At 54.0% G+C, this 13,950-nt stretch overlaps 7 protein-coding genes across 7 annotated transcripts; 4 read left to right on the top strand and 3 right to left on the bottom strand.

The window, feature by feature from the left end:
- Nucleotides 1–49: 49 nt before the first annotated feature.
- P170DRAFT_357241 (ribosomal lysine N-methyltransferase) lies at nt 50–1,774 on the bottom strand (the record flags this gene model as incomplete). The annotated part of the gene is made up of 4 exons (XM_024844208.1): nt 50–550; nt 613–840; nt 902–1,494; nt 1,624–1,774. The coding sequence occupies 4 exons, from the start codon at nt 1,772–1,774 to the stop codon at nt 50–52; spliced, it is 1,473 nt and encodes a 490-aa protein (XP_024704765.1).
- Nucleotides 1,775–2,102: 328 nt separating this feature from the next.
- On the top strand, nt 2,103–3,470 carry kae1 (O-sialoglycoprotein endopeptidase). Its single transcript, XM_024849272.1, has 2 exons — nt 2,103–2,534; nt 2,652–3,470. Exons 1-2 carry the CDS (start codon nt 2,183–2,185, stop codon nt 3,359–3,361), a joined length of 1,062 nt encoding a protein of 353 aa, XP_024704764.1. The 5' UTR covers nt 2,103–2,182; the 3' UTR covers nt 3,362–3,470.
- On the bottom strand, nt 3,441–5,637 carry P170DRAFT_384366 (putative Snf1 kinase complex beta-subunit Gal83). The gene is made up of 3 exons (XM_024845678.1): nt 4,693–5,637; nt 4,017–4,626; nt 3,441–3,955 (listed from the first exon to the last, which is right to left on the bottom strand). Exons 1-3 carry the CDS (start codon nt 5,433–5,435, stop codon nt 3,908–3,910), a joined length of 1,401 nt encoding a protein of 466 aa, XP_024704763.1. The 5' UTR covers nt 5,436–5,637; the 3' UTR covers nt 3,441–3,907.
- A 385-nt stretch (nt 5,638–6,022) lies between these two features.
- On the top strand, nt 6,023–7,078 carry P170DRAFT_510004 (uncharacterized protein). The gene is made up of 2 exons (XM_024854736.1): nt 6,023–6,471; nt 6,538–7,078. The coding sequence occupies exons 1-2, from the start codon at nt 6,298–6,300 to the stop codon at nt 6,868–6,870; spliced, it is 507 nt and encodes a 168-aa protein (XP_024704762.1). The 5' UTR covers nt 6,023–6,297; the 3' UTR covers nt 6,871–7,078.
- Nucleotides 7,079–7,557: 479 nt separating this feature from the next.
- On the top strand, nt 7,558–9,048 carry P170DRAFT_426371 (alpha-mannosyltransferase; the record flags this gene model as incomplete). The annotated part of the gene is made up of 1 exon (XM_024847704.1): nt 7,558–9,048. One exon carries the CDS (start codon nt 7,558–7,560, stop codon nt 9,046–9,048), a length of 1,491 nt encoding a protein of 496 aa, XP_024704761.1.
- A 512-nt stretch (nt 9,049–9,560) lies between these two features.
- P170DRAFT_408739 (protein kinase COQ8) lies at nt 9,561–11,971 on the bottom strand. Its single transcript, XM_024846744.1, has 3 exons — nt 11,211–11,971; nt 10,868–11,153; nt 9,561–10,816 (listed from the first exon to the last, which is right to left on the bottom strand). Exons 1-3 carry the CDS (start codon nt 11,916–11,918, stop codon nt 9,708–9,710), a joined length of 2,103 nt encoding a protein of 700 aa, XP_024704760.1. The 5' UTR covers nt 11,919–11,971; the 3' UTR covers nt 9,561–9,707.
- A 147-nt stretch (nt 11,972–12,118) lies between these two features.
- Nucleotides 12,119–13,187, top strand: P170DRAFT_408737 (urease accessory protein UreF; the record flags this gene model as incomplete). The annotated part of the gene is made up of 2 exons (XM_024846743.1): nt 12,119–12,335; nt 12,433–13,187. Exons 1-2 carry the CDS (start codon nt 12,191–12,193, stop codon nt 13,185–13,187), a joined length of 900 nt encoding a protein of 299 aa, XP_024704759.1. The 5' UTR covers nt 12,119–12,190.
- Between the last annotated feature and the right edge of the window lie 763 nt (nt 13,188–13,950).

Raw genomic sequence — 13,950 nt, 5'->3', positions numbered from 1 at the left:
TTCTTATCATGCCCGAGGGATCAAAAAGCAACGCCTGCTGTAGATAGGTTCAGGATTTCAGAGCCTTGCTCATTCTGGATTCATCGTTGTCGCCATTAGCAGCCCGTTTCTGGGCCGAACCCCCGCCATTCTGCGACGAGCTTGCAAGGAAGTTGCTAATCAAGGTGAATAGATCCTGCAAGATTTGCTTCTCACCCAGACGGACCTGGATCGCCATTCTGCCCCGACGAGCCGATTCTTCGGAAAGGCCAGGCGCCCCGGAATGGGCCAATTGGGCCAAGAGCTCCTCATCCTGTGCAATTGTCGTGCCATACTGCGATTGCTTCAACTGGATGGTTTTCTGAAAGATGGCTCCTTCCGCAGGGCCAAAGGCGGGCTTTGGAGGCTTGCTCTTGGACTTGTACTGCTCCAATTGATCGGCTGGGAGAGTCAATGTCCTGAGCAGCAAAGCAAGTTCATCCGAAACGATGTTATCAATTGAATCATTCGGCGACAGCCTGGGAACGATGTATCCATCGTCGAGAAGTTCCAAATATTCAAGAAGTTCGAGCTGCGACCACATGTTAGTGCCTAAGAAATAGATCCCTGGAGGAGTGAGGAGAGAATGATTACCGGAGGCTGCTCCTCGGCATCGGCATTGGCCAAGCCAGCAGCTTCACAAATGAGCTCCAATGGTAGCTCTACGACGTCGTAACCAGCGTAGTTATCCGTGACATAACCGTAGCGTCTGAGGAGATCAGCACGTGGGATTTCCCCATAATCGTTGAAAATCTCAGCCCCAGGACTGATGGGTTTGATGGCTTTCATGACAAGAGCACCTTCCTCCTGGAAAAGACGGGCCTGGAATAACGGTGTCTATGTGAGCATGTGTTGGGGCAAGACAAAAATTGTGGGGGCTCACGTTGTTTTGGTCTGCATTCGCGTTTAGGAGATCCGCCAACGGAACCATAGCCTTGGGCAGAAGGTCCTCATCGTCCGTCATATAACCACCTTCTCCATCGTCCTCCTCCTCTTCCTCCTCTGGCTTCTCGATATCAAAGGCGTAGGCCATGATGAGGGATCCCATTACGTGGGCGAGGTTGAGAAGGACTTGGGTGCCGGCATCACCATCGTAAGAGGAAACCCCGTCAATCGGAGGGAAAAGAAACGGATTTGCGCGCACGATGGGGGCGATGGTCTGGAGGATGGATTTTTCGGCACCTTCCTTTCCGATTTTGTCAAGGATGGAACTGCCCTGGAGCTCTTGCAGCTCGGAGGTGGACCAGAACATCAATGTGTCGAATTTTCGAGGCAGCACTTTGAAGTACGGGGCCCAGGCGGACCGTTCACCGAGCAGAAACTCGTAGATCATGACGAGCATGAGAGACAGCCATGGCCCCAGCTCTTCCAAGTTCTGGGGGAGCCGATCCTTCAGCTGGGAATTCTGGGTCGACAGAATGAGATCGCGCGGGATGGTAAAAAGCTCTTCACCTTCGGCAATGTCGGCCTGGGCGACTGTAGAAGCCACGATCGACGATTAGAGGGCGGCTTTCAGACACACTCGCACACACGGAGGGAACAACTTTGAGGTTGTGGAACGAATCGACCAGGACGAGTCGTCGTCGTTTGGGAATAGGGACGTACCGACGCCTCTACCGGCAGCCTGAGATCTCAGATCCGCAAGACGGATTTTAGGGTTGATCTGGACGCCCTGCTTGCCAGCCAGCCAATGCAGAAACTGATCGGACTGGCTCTGAAAATGATCAGGATCCGGGAAATGAGCCGTGGAGGACATAGCGTCGTGAGGAGGGCGGTAGAGGAGAGAGAGAACAATGAATAAGGATCAGAGCACAAACAAGCGACAGTCATGCGACTGGCACGGGGCTCTCAGGGGGGACAAAGGGGACCGGGAGTAGACAAGGCCGCACAAGCGAGCAAAGACGGATTGTCGTGGGAAAGCAATAATAAAGCAAAGTGGGTTTGGATGAATGGGAGGGTCGTGAGGGAGAGGACTAACTAGTCACCAGCTAACTAGAGGCTGCCGTAGTAATCAGCGGCCCGCATTGGCTTGACGCTCGGATAAACGCGGTGGCCGCGCCCTTCGACCCCTCCATCAACCATGGCGACTCCCATCTGCCCGTCTCGTCCTGCGCCTGAGCACTCGCCAGTCTCGAAGAGGAGAAAATTAACCCGGAAAGACGCCATGATCGCCATCGGAATGGAGGGCTCCGCCAACAAGCTGGGCGTGGGCATTATGTTGCATCCCGAGGATGGCAGCCCCCCGCAGGTCCTGGCGAACATCCGCCACACTTATGTCTCTCCGCCCGGCGAGGGCTTTCTTCCCAAGGATACCGCCCGTCATCATCGGTCTTGGGTGGTGAAGCTGGTCAAGAAGGCGCTCAAGGAGGCTCGTCTGTCTGTCCGCGATGTGGATTGTATTTGTTACACGAAAGGCCCCGGCATGGGTGCCCCTCTTCAGAGTGTCGCGATTGCCGCCCGCATGCTGAGTTTGCTCTGGGGCAAGGAATTGGTGGGTGTGAATCACTGCGTTGGACGTATGTATAGCCCGGAAATTCATGGGGTTCCGTAATGAGGTCCCCTTGTTGTAATGGAGGGGGAAAAAAGAAAGAAAAAAGGCTTCCCGATTTGTAGCACTAACGGTCCCTGTACAGATATTGAGATGGGTAGACTCATCACCGGCTCCACCAACCCGGTCGTCCTCTATGTGTCTGGAGGAAACACACAAGTGATCGCATACAGCTCGCAACGATACCGCATTTTCGGCGAGACTTTGGACATCGCGGTAGGCAACTGTCTGGACCGATTTGCGCGAACGTTACACATCTCCAACGACCCGGCGCCGGGTTATAACATTGAACAACTGGCGAAGAAGGGACAACAACTGGTTGACTTGCCATACACAGTGAAGGGCATGGACTGCTCCTTCTCAGGGATATTGGCGGCGGTCGATGGGTTGGCCGCAACGTATGGGCTAGGCGGAGAAGAGAAACAGGGCGACGGGAACTCGCAAGATTCCGATCGACCAACCCGTGAGGATCTTTGCTTTTCGCTTCAGGAGACAATCTTCTCCATGCTGGTTGAAATCACGGAGCGCGCAATGGCGCACGTCGGCTCGAAGGAGGTCCTCATCGTTGGCGGTGTCGGCTGCAACGAACGACTACAAGAGATGATGGGGATCATGGCTCGAGATCGAGGAGGCAGTGTGCACGCGACGGATGAGAGGTTTTGCATTGACAATGGTATTATGATCGCGCAGGCTGGCATGCTTGCCTACAAGACCGGCTTTACGACGCCTCTGAAAGATTCCACCTGCACGCAGCGCTTCCGGACCGATGATGTGTTTGTCAAATGGCGAGATTAGCCTTGTTATTTGGCTGTTCATTATTTCAAAAAGCAAATACCAAAATTTAGAAGGCAAACAATGTAAACTTTGCCAATGACATTGGATATAATATGCACTAGCGTGATAGTTCAACATGGAACTAAATGACAAACAGAAATAACAAGGCTAAACCGATTTTCGACTGCCATGAAATTCTCATCGCTAATCCAGCATTTCTTGAAGCTCCACGACAGGAACAACAGACCAAATAAAAGAATCTCCAAATTCCATGAACGGCTTGGGATCTACTCCAGCCACCGTGGGTGGTCAAATCACAACAGATTTTGTCCGTTCATTTGCGAAACGCTCCATTTGCCAAGGTGGCAACCTGGCAACCTGGCATAGGGCGGCACTCGCAAAAGCAAAGCAAGTTTGCCCTTATCAACAAAGATCCAGAGCAGGAAACGGCCCGAAGGGTTGCGGAGGGTCTCTTGCAAGGGCCATCGAGATGTATATGTAGGCGAGAAAGAAAAGAAAAGAAAAGAACGAGTAAACTAATGTCCAATGGCACCTGTACACCATGTGCTAACCTGTAATGTCTCCTGTCGGCTTGTAGAGAATTGTCGTCACGTACTGTGAATGATCCTATTAGCAAGTGTTTTGAATGACATGAACTCAAGCTGCAACGGCCTACCTTGCGCTTGTATCTGGTCGTTACGCTCGTCGCCAGAACATCGTTCTTGATGCTGCTTGTGGCGAGATGATTGAGGACCGTGTGATTGGGATAGTTCAGAACGCTGCTGTCGTCCTTCATCGGCGTGGTGCCGTTTAGGATGGATTTTCCTAGGAACAGAGGAAGGCTTGGCGGAGTGGGCGCTTCGCCGATAATGTTGACGGCCTGCTGATAAGCGGGAGTTTCTTGGGTTTCATCCTCCCTGTCCAAGTCGACGAGAAATTGCGGAAGAATGCCGCGGAAGTCGCCCATCGGAATCTCCTCGGGCTCCTCCTTTTCGGCCTGGTCTGCTACGGCGGATTCATCCTGCGATGCTCCCACCGGATCCGAAGGAGCTTGAGGTGGGTGAATCCCCGGAGTCGCCGCATTCCGCGATTGCTTGTCGCTATGACTCCGCGCTCGGTTCATATCGTCCGCGCTCACTTCAACGTAGTTGACCAGGTGGTTCGTGAAGTCCACCGCGGTCGGGAGGTTATCCGACGCTCTCATTTCGCCATCTACAATGAATTTCAAATGATGTGTCCCCGGGCGAAGATTCAATTTCGCCGACAAGACGCCGGAGGGATTTTCGCTGTTTCAAACATTCTTTTAGTACCGGCACCTGTGAGCATTTTTACAGTGTGAAGGGGATACATACCCTCTGTGCAGACGGAATTTCTTTTCCCAGTTGACAAAGGTTCCGGTGACATAGACCTTGTCTCCAGGAGCAGTCCATTCTATTATCGTGGGCACGGCGCGACCCACACCAGTGCTAGCATTAGGGCCGAGGTCGTCCAGCATTTCATCGTCATCGGCAATCGTGCTGCTCAAATTCGATTCTCTCGGACCGGCGCCCTGCTCTAATAGCGGGTCGGAGGGAGGCGATCCCATATATGAATCGTCCGGCCCAATGATGGGCGACCCGGGCGTAGTCGTCGCATCGCCGATCGGTAGGGGCATTCGAGGCGGACGCTGAAGATGCGTGGACGCACTGTAATAGGTATTGTGAGGCGGAGCAGACGGCCCTACGGGTGGATAGGGATCACGCCTGGCGGCAGCACGAGAAACTGGAACCTGCACGGGGTTCGACGGATCGGGGGAGGCGATGTCCTTGGAACGAGACTGGGGCTTCTTTGAATCGGGAACATTTCGTGGGGTTGAATCTGGAGGATTGCGAGATTGCAGACGTTGTTGTGCCGGAGCTTGGGTTTGTGACGTTGAGTGCCCCGTTGCATTTTCTTTTGAGGCGGAGGGGTCGACCGCGGTCGCCTTGAAGGTACCGGATGACGCATTGAGCGACGGTTGGCGCGTTACTTTCTTTTCTGCAGAGGCCGGGGGCGTTGAAGGGCTTGAAGCCGACGGAATTTCTCCGATAGGGCCCTTGGAGGGGTTGTTGCCCATCTGGAGAGGAACGACCGCGAGGGCGCGAAAGACGGGGGAAGGGTGAGGAGGGGGAGAAAAGTCGGAACCGGATGGGAACGTCGGCGGGATTCAAAATGCCAGCATTAGAGGATCAAACCCGCGAAGGTGATGGAAGCAGGGGCGGAAGTGATAGAAGAGCAGAAGAACCCAAACAGAAGACGGGGTGGGGGGCAGAAGCCAGTGACAGTTGAGGATGACGACGATGTCGGCGACCCCAGAATGATGAGAGTCTGGCCCAGACGGTTTCCGCTGCTAGGGCTTAGGGCTCCGAGGAGCCGCGATGCCCGACCGGTCTCTCCGGGATAACTCGCCCGCCGTTCGGACTACCGATGGATACCGTCGAGGTCAAGGATCAGGCATGGCGCAGGAGTCACCAGGAGAAGAACCCGTCCCAGCATCTTCGTTTTCCATCTGGATCTCGTCGATCTCGTCAACTGGCGACCCCCACGAATCCCCGGCAGAACCCCGATCGGGACTAGCGCCATTGGTCTGACCGCCAACGCCAGGCCCACCGCCAAACCCTCCTCTCTGGTGGATGTCGAGGGTGAACTCACGATCATGGATAGACTCCATTCTGTTCGTGGTCAGACGCTTCCAGCGATGCCTCTCCACAGGTCACCGTCATGCTGATCGTTGAAAAAAACCAAAAGGCCTCCAAGTGCTTGGGATGGCGGCACTCTGGAGCTCTGGTTCTGCCGGGACTGACCGCCCACGAAGCTCCGCAGTCCGAGGCATCAACAGGCATCCGCTCTCTCCTTGGGAGCACCAGCGAACACCGCACTCACTCTACAGAGTAGAAGCCATGCTGACTTGAAGTTGGTGCCGGATTTCACCCCCCGCAATGGCCTGGCTATCAGCAATATCCACGGCGCTATCTCTGACAACCTATCCCATCACCTATCTCGCCTACTTTGGATATGGCGTCTTGCGACTCCTAGTAAACTTACTGATTGGCCTGGCCCGGTATCCTCTGGGATTGGCTCTTCTCCCATTCAGGATCTTGGCCCAATTCGAGGTTAGCCAAACCAATTCCGTCTCCTACTGCAGCGTTCGTGACAGTGATAGCTTATTCCCTTCCCAGGCCATTCTCATCTGGATAACGACAGCCGGGTGCATTGGTCTAGTTCTTGGAATTCTGTTGTATGCCACCACGCACTACACAGTCGAATTGTTCAATCAATGGGTGGGGCTCGTCGTCCCTCACTCCCCCATGCGCCTAGAATATGACGCCCTGAACCCCGAGTCTGGCACGGTAGTGAAGAGATCAGATACCTCGGATATAGTCAATGACTTTCGTCTGAAATGGGGCGCAGAGAAGAACCCTGGACTTCGCGGTCGGGGTGCGAGTGGACCGTCGGCATCTACTATTCTGGAAGTGGACGATGAATCCAGCTCGGCATACTTTGAGGAATAAAGACGTCGTGGTGTCGCAACATCGCAGATAGACCAGAGAATGCATTCGGTTGACCAAGGAGTGGATGGCTGGCCATTAGAGGGTGGCCGTATCGACTACTTGATCATGTCGATGCTATTAAACGGATAGCAGACTAGAATTGTAGGGTAGGACAACACATGGTTGACTTGAAAATTGCCGACGAAATGAAAGAAGTAATGATGATAATAATAAATGAACCCTAATAAAGAGAAGACAAACGAAATTAAATGAAAGGGCAAATAAGATTAGCGACGTCATTAGCGACGGCGACGAGATCCGCGGCGAACACGAAAGGCCCCCGACTCGTTTCATCATCACCGGATACACGTGGAGATCGTCATCCTGCCCTTCGTTTCCTCGTCTTGCGCATCACCCTCCCTCGCTTATCGATCTCCTCCCTTTCGTTGACAGCTGTCGCACTCCAACTCTCGGACTTGCATATCGTTTCTCCGCCGACCATATGCTTGCGCGTCCTTGACCCGAGAGCTTTTGCTCGACCCTTGCGACTCTCATCAACCTTTTACGAGCATCGATCCTGTCATTATTTTGAGCCGACGCGCCCCTCGGCAAGTCAATTGAGATCGCATCTGGTCGTTATCGTCATCCGTGCGATTTCTTCGGTCGCGCTACTATCGCCCTCATTCTCCCACCAGTTCTTTTTTGACCATGTTTCTTCCTCGACCACTTTCGCGCGTCCGAACGTTACTGCTGGCATTGATTCTCGCATCGATATTAACCTGGTCCGCGAGGAATTGGCGGCAGCAGTTGGTTTCACAAGCGACCGTCTCTACGGATGGGACGTCGTCACCATCTAACCCCCAAAATGCAGTTTGGCAAGATATCCAGGGTCACATTCGTTTCTGGCGCCATCTCCAGCACCTCCTGGCCGTCAACGAGCCGAAAGGCGAGCCGCCACTGCGATTAGGCTCGGCGCCGTCCATCCGATTCGAAGAGGCCAATCCGGATGATCGTCCGGAGATGCTGGACATGTTGCCGGAGGACGTGGAGGCGATGAAGGAGGCGCATGGCGTGTTTGTCGAGGAGATCAAGAAGAATCCGCCACAGCTGCATTATGCGCCCAATACGAGGGGGCTGGTTTCCACGGCAGGAGGCTCATATCTGCCGGTCTTGGTGATCTCACTAAGAATGCTGCGGAAGACCGGCTCCGAGCTGCCAGTCGAGGTGTTTCTCGCGGATGAGGAAGAATACGAAGACTATATCTGCGATGTGGTCCTGCCGTCTCTTAATGCGCGCTGTGTGGTCCTCTCTCATATCTTGGACGCGGTTCCCAAGATCATGGAGATCCAGAAATACCAGTTCAAGCTGTTTGCCATGTTGTTTTCCTCCTTCGAGGAGATCCTGTTCCTCGATGCCGACGCGTTCCCGCTGCGGCAACCGGAATCCTTGTTCACCAGCGAACCATTCAAATCCAAGAACATGGTCACCTGGCCCGATTTCTGGGCCTCCACCGTGTCGTCATATTACTATGAGATCGCATCGCAGCCGATCCCCGAAAAGGCCATCCGACAGTCCAGCGAGTCCGGCGAGGTGCTGCTCTCGAAGAAAACCCACCTGAAGTCCCTCCTTCTCAGCACCTATTACAATTTCTGGGGCCCCGATCTCTACTACGCCCTGCTTTCGCAAGGCGCCGCGGGAGAGGGCGACAAGGAGACCTTCGTCGCGGCGGCCCTGGCTCTTGAAGAACCCTACTACCAAGTGTCCGAGCCCATTTGCGCCATCGGCCACCGCATCGAGGGCGGCATGGCCGGCTCCGCGATGGTCCAATTCGACCCGGTCGAGGATTATGCGTTAACGCAGAAGGGCGAGTGGCGCGTGCATGGCTCCAAGGCGCCCGCGCCTCGCGCCTTCTTCATCCACGCCAACTTCCCCAAATTCAACCCGGCCACGGTCTTCGAAAACCAGGCCGTCAATCCGGCCTTCGACGAGAGTGGCAGTTACACGCGCGCGTGGACCATCCCCGAGAACGTGATCGAAGAATTCGGCACGGACGTGGAACGACAGTTCTGGAAGGAGATTCTTTGGACGGCCTGCGAACTGGAAACCAAGTTCAAGTCGTGGGATGGTCGCAGTGGTATCTGCAAAGGGGTCAAGAAGTACTGGAACGCTATGTTCCTGGATCCCAAATCTGAAAACTAAGACTCAGCTCTTATGGACACATTTACCAAGGCTGTTTGCTTTGTGGCAACGCCAAAGAATTTGACGACTACGCCTCCTTACCTTCTCATTAACACTATACCCTACCATCGGCGAACTCAACTCTCGCCCCTTTGGTTACCTATTCGTTCGATACCAATCCATGTGATATGTTATTGGGACCCACCGAATTTTGTCGCCCGCCTTCTTCGCTTGGTTTCCAGCGAAAGAAAGGGTCAAAGGGCAGGCAAATCAACCAGATAAACTGCATCCACATCATCACTGCATGAACAACACTCTGTATGAACAACTCATCATGGCGGGTCCCATGATGTTTGATGACGTTTGTTATGCGTTGACGATGTATTTGTTCCAAGCAACTGCAAGCAGGCTGTCTTTGTCCTTGTGATTTGTTCAATGTTTCTGTTATTTTTTGCCCTATTCCTGTTGGAGATTGACTTCTTGTCTTATTATTGCCATTTTTTTGTATGTATATAATATAATGCCTTTATATTCGTACATATTCTATATAATAATTTACAGGGAGATGACTTTGACTTTTCCTTCGCCGCCAATATAATAATAACACATGGAGTGGAAATAATGATCCAACTGATCCGGCATCTTGCTCGTTCGAGCTATTGGCTGTTCTCTCTTTCACTCTATTGAGATCCAGCACCGACCCCAGACGCATCGGCTTTCTTCATGGCGTCCGCAAACAGGTCCTTGCAGCGCACTTGGCTTCCCAGCCGTGCGCAGAGCAGAAAAGCGCCGCTCAGTTTCCGGTGCAGACTGTACGTCTCCTCCGGCGGAGGCGCCAGCCGCTCGTGGATCATGACAGGGATGAGGCCGCGGACCCGGTCGGTGATGGTCTGGTTGCTGAAGTTGTAGACGTCGGGGGAGGAATTCATGAAGGGCTCGGCCAGCGTGAGGATCGACGTCACGTGGGCGTCCACCATGGCCTTCGACTCGTGGCCGGTCAGATAGCCCAGCTCGATGGACAGGCGATGGCAGGTCTCGCGGTCGTCGCGGGAGGCGGCCAGCAGTGTTTGGATGTATTTGGTGATGAACTCGTCGGGATACTCGCGCGAGGCGCCGAAGTCGAGGAGCTCCAGGCGGTTGGTTTTCGCGTTGTAGAGGAAGTTGGTCCAGTTGGGGTCCGTCTGCATGTATTTGAACTCGGCGATCTCTCGCAGGCAGAGGCGCAGGATCTGCGTCCCGATCCAGTTGCGCTGCTCCTGGCTGAAATCCTGGATCTTGGTGACGGCGATACCCTCCAGGCGCTCCATGGTCAGGACATGTCGGCCGGAAGCCTCGGGGATGATTTCGGGCACGAGGAAAACGGAATCATCCTGGAGGAGATCCCTGAAGCGGTTGCCACATTCGGCCTCTCGAATGTAGTCGCATTCCCAGGCGAGTTCGGTTCGGGCGTTGGCGATGGTCTTGTCCAGATAGAGACCTCGAGGGAGAAGACGAGATGCCGTGAGCAGGAGAGACAGGTTGTTCAGATCGGAGTCAATGGAGTCCGCTACGCCGGGGTATTGTACCTTCACCGCGACGGGCTGGCCGGTCTTCTTGAGCACGGCCCCATGGACTTGGCCTATCGAAGCGGCAGCCATGGGAACTTCATCGAATGAGGAGTACAGGTCGCGCCAGTTAGGTCCTAAGTTGTCGGCCAAGACCTTGTCGCGCTGAGAGGCAGGCATGTAGTCTGCCCGGTCTTGGACCCGTTGGAGGACAATGTTGATCGACTCCGGAAGCATTTTGGAGTCTATAGAAGGTCAGTCATATAGGATTAGGTCGTTCCGAGCTGCACACGAACCTTGGAAGCTCAGCATCTGTCCCAGCTTAAGCGCCGCGCCGCGCATCTTGGAGAGCTTGGCCACCAGTCGCTCCATGTTTCCAGCACTAAACATAAGCGACCCAGTGCTGTCCTCTTTGCTTCCAGAAACCCTCCTCAGTCCCTCACCAACAGCGCCGAACGCCATTGACGTTGCCAGTCCGCCATACTGCCATAGTCTTCCCAGCCGTGACGAGGGAATTCGCGATTCGACCATCTTATAATTCTCACGTGATCTGGGTTGTTCTGCTGCAGTTGCCGGCGTTGCCTGTCCCCAGGATGTCAATGTACATGCTTGCTTCTCGATCGATTATATTCTACGCACCTTTGGGATAGCTGAAGCTATTTCCTCTGAAACGCGGGCCCCCGGCAGGCCCTTTGCGCTTGCCGCAGGTTTCTTGGAAAGCATCCTGGCAACTCTTGGGCTGTGGAAGATCTCGCTCATCATTTCCTCCGGAATCTCATCCTTTTCCGCACTAGGCTTCTCGGGACCGGCAGACGAGTGAAAAACGTCTGCATTGATCTCGTTCTGAACATTACGTTGGGTATCACTGGCGTTCTTGGGCAACTTGACCCGAGGAAGTCCCGATAGCTCCGGCGTCGACTCCTGAGATGGCTTGTAATATGTTTCCTGCTGCGTGCTGATGTCCACCTGACTCGTCCCGTCCCTCACCGTGTGTTCAGCGGCCGTGGAAGGAATCTGCGTCTCCGATTGTCGCTGCAACCTCCTTGCTTCTTCCGGGGAAAGTGATGCAGCGGCGTGCGATTGCTCGTATCCTGAACGGGGCGCGTCGGCGGATTGGGATTTCGGCGAAAGGTCAGACGGATGGGGCTCGTTGAATCGCTTCGCCAGCGCGGCTGCTGCCTGCGCAGTTATGATCAGGCCGTCGGCCTGGGCTTTAATGCCTTTGGTGAGCGAGGAAGTCCTGGTGAAGATGTCTAGCTGGTGTTGGCGCACCGCGAGGCGCTTGCCAGCCACGGACTTGGCGACATTGAGCAGCTGGATGGCGTCCAGCAGACGCTTTCCCGACATCGTTCACGAGATGGTAACTGGCTAGTGGAGGCGCATGCCGACTTGGAGGATGATGTCGCCTCGGCCAAGTGCGCAATGCAAGTCCCGAAGCCGGTCGCCGAGACCCGTTTTTCTGCCGGACCACACCGCCCGATCGGGCATCGCCGATCTGTTATCGGCGAAACTCTTAATTAAAAAAACAATAGATAAGACCGTCGCCCCCGTTGTCGGCCGCTGTCGCCTTCTTCTCGTTCTACCATGCTGCCTCGTCCTCTTCCCCAGATAATGTCTCAATGCCTGGGAAAACGAACCTAGATGACTTGGAGAAAGAGGTCGCAGACCTCGAGTATCGTCTACACAATGCCAGAACCCGTTTAACCCTGGCCTCCGGGCCACGGGAAAGTGGCGAATCGTCCTCCTACTTGCCGCTCCCTGCCGGTAAGTGAAATTCAGGATCAGAATCGAAGCCGTGAGGGCTATTGGGATCCCTGGAAACTGACTGAAGACTGCCTGCTTTTAGATGCTGTGCCATTAGTCCCAACTCACGCACTGCTGCTGCTGTCCGATTCTGCCCTCCCACTGGGCTCCTTCGCATACTCCAGCGGTCTGGAATCTTATCTCGCGCACAACAAGCCACTGCCTCGTTCGGTCACACCGCTCGCATCCTTCCACCGCTTTTTGAAACTCTCCATGGCCTCAATGGCCAGTACTTCTCTTCCGTACGTGCTCGCCGGGTTCCGGGACCCCGAGGAGCTGGAAACCCTCGATAACGACCTGGATGCGTCGACTCCTTGCGTGGTGGCGCAGCGAGCGAGCGTCGCCCAGGGGCGCGCACTGATTGGTGTCTGGGAGCGCGCTTTTCGAGGCACGTACGCCTCGGGGCCGTTCCTAGCGGGGCCTGCAGCGGCGCAAGCGGTGAAGGCCATCGAGTCTTTCGCGGATGCGCTCAAGTCCTCGCTGGGCGATGCGAATGAACTCGGCCCCAAGGGACATATTGCGCCGCTCTGGGGCGTCGTGTGTCTGGCCATGGGCATGGACGCTCACCAGACGGCGTATGTGTTCATGCTGAACCACGCCAAGGCGGTTCTCAGCGCGGCAGTCCGAGCGTCTGTCATGGGCCCGTACCAGGCGCAGAATGTGTTGGCGAGCAAGCACTTGCAGGACATGATCTTAGATCGCATCGACCGGGAGTGGGAGACGCCGGTCGAGGACGCGGGCCAGGTGGTGCCCCCGTTAGATCTGTGGGTGGGTCGACATGAGCTTTTATATAGTAGAATTTTTAATTCATAATAACACAAGGTCTATACCAATATAATGGTTGCTTTGAAGGTGACAAGAAAAAAGAAAACAAGGCCATCGTTGGCGGCGTGACTCCATAATATCGATGCATTCATCATCCTTCCTCGTCCATCAGCTCCAAGCTAATCCTACACTTCATGCCTTATAGTTCCCACACACAGAATACCACTGAAAACACTCGATGTTGGTATCCAAAACGAATCCCACTTCCAGCAAGAAAAAGGCGAAAGTTAGATGATAAAAACAGAACAAAACCCAAATGGGAACCTGGATGCCAGAACATCCGCCATAGTATGCAAAGAGAACCTCTGCTCAAGAGAACAAGTCGAACGCCGGCCCTTCTGGAAATCCTATCCTGCTAAACCGCAAGCAGCAAAACACCGCACCATGAACCTTTTTTCCATGATTTAGGGGGATGAAAGGGGGGATAAAAGAAATGAAAATGACGAAAATAAAATGAAGTAAAAAGAAAATGGATGGGGTAGAAAGGGAAAAGGAAAAAGGAAAAAGGAAAAAAAAAGGAGAAAAAAGTAAAAAAAAAAAGAAGAGAAAAGAAGTCAGGAAAACGGCAGGGGGAAATGAAAAACTATGGTACACGAAGACGTAAAAGGCCATTCATTGACAATGGTCCGAAATCACAGGGTAATATGCATGTAATCGTTGTTCCCAAAGGATTTGTTGCAATTGGGACACTTTCGAGACCGAGAAGTGAGGCGTTCTTCGACACATTCCTTGCAGAAGACATGACCGCATG

This window comes from Aspergillus steynii (genome assembly GCF_002849105.1).
Source record: "Aspergillus steynii IBT 23096 chromosome Unknown P170scaffold_4, whole genome shotgun sequence".
Taxonomy (NCBI): Eukaryota; Fungi; Ascomycota; class Eurotiomycetes; order Eurotiales; family Aspergillaceae; genus Aspergillus; species Aspergillus steynii.
The sequence above is the reverse complement of the archived record's forward strand: the minus strand, read 5'-3'. Positions and strand labels throughout refer to the sequence as shown.

What these genes read in the sequence shown, in the direction of transcription:
- P170DRAFT_510004 (XM_024854736.1), top strand. Translation starts at nt 6,298, where the DNA reads ATGGCCTGGCTATCAGCAATATCCACGGCGCTATCTCTGACAACCTAT. An exon ending in GGATCTTGGCCCAATTCGAG is followed by an intron (nt 6,472 to 6,537) that starts GTTAGCCAAACC and finishes TTCCCTTCCCAG; the next exon opens with GCCATTCTCATCTGGATAAC.
- P170DRAFT_408739 (XM_024846744.1), bottom strand. Translation starts at nt 11,918, where the DNA reads ATGTCGGGAAAGCGTCTGCTGGACGCCATCCAGCTGCTCAATGTCGCC. An exon ending in TAGCTTCAGCTATCCCAAAG is followed by an intron (nt 11,154 to 11,210) that starts GTGCGTAGAATA and finishes TCCTGGGGACAG; the next exon opens with GCAACGCCGGCAACTGCAGC. An exon ending in ACAGATGCTGAGCTTCCAAG is followed by an intron (nt 10,817 to 10,867) that starts GTTCGTGTGCAG and finishes GACCTTCTATAG; the next exon opens with ACTCCAAAATGCTTCCGGAG.
- kae1 (XM_024849272.1), top strand. Translation starts at nt 2,183, where the DNA reads ATGATCGCCATCGGAATGGAGGGCTCCGCCAACAAGCTGGGCGTGGGC. An exon ending in TGTGAATCACTGCGTTGGAC is followed by an intron (nt 2,535 to 2,651) that starts GTATGTATAGCC and finishes GTCCCTGTACAG; the next exon opens with ATATTGAGATGGGTAGACTC.
- P170DRAFT_384366 (XM_024845678.1), bottom strand. Translation starts at nt 5,435, where the DNA reads ATGGGCAACAACCCCTCCAAGGGCCCTATCGGAGAAATTCCGTCGGCT. An exon ending in AAATTCCGTCTGCACAGAGG is followed by an intron (nt 4,627 to 4,692) that starts GTATGTATCCCC and finishes TGTTTGAAACAG; the next exon opens with CGAAAATCCCTCCGGCGTCT. An exon ending in CGACCAGATACAAGCGCAAG is followed by an intron (nt 3,956 to 4,016) that starts GTAGGCCGTTGC and finishes GATCATTCACAG; the next exon opens with TACGTGACGACAATTCTCTA.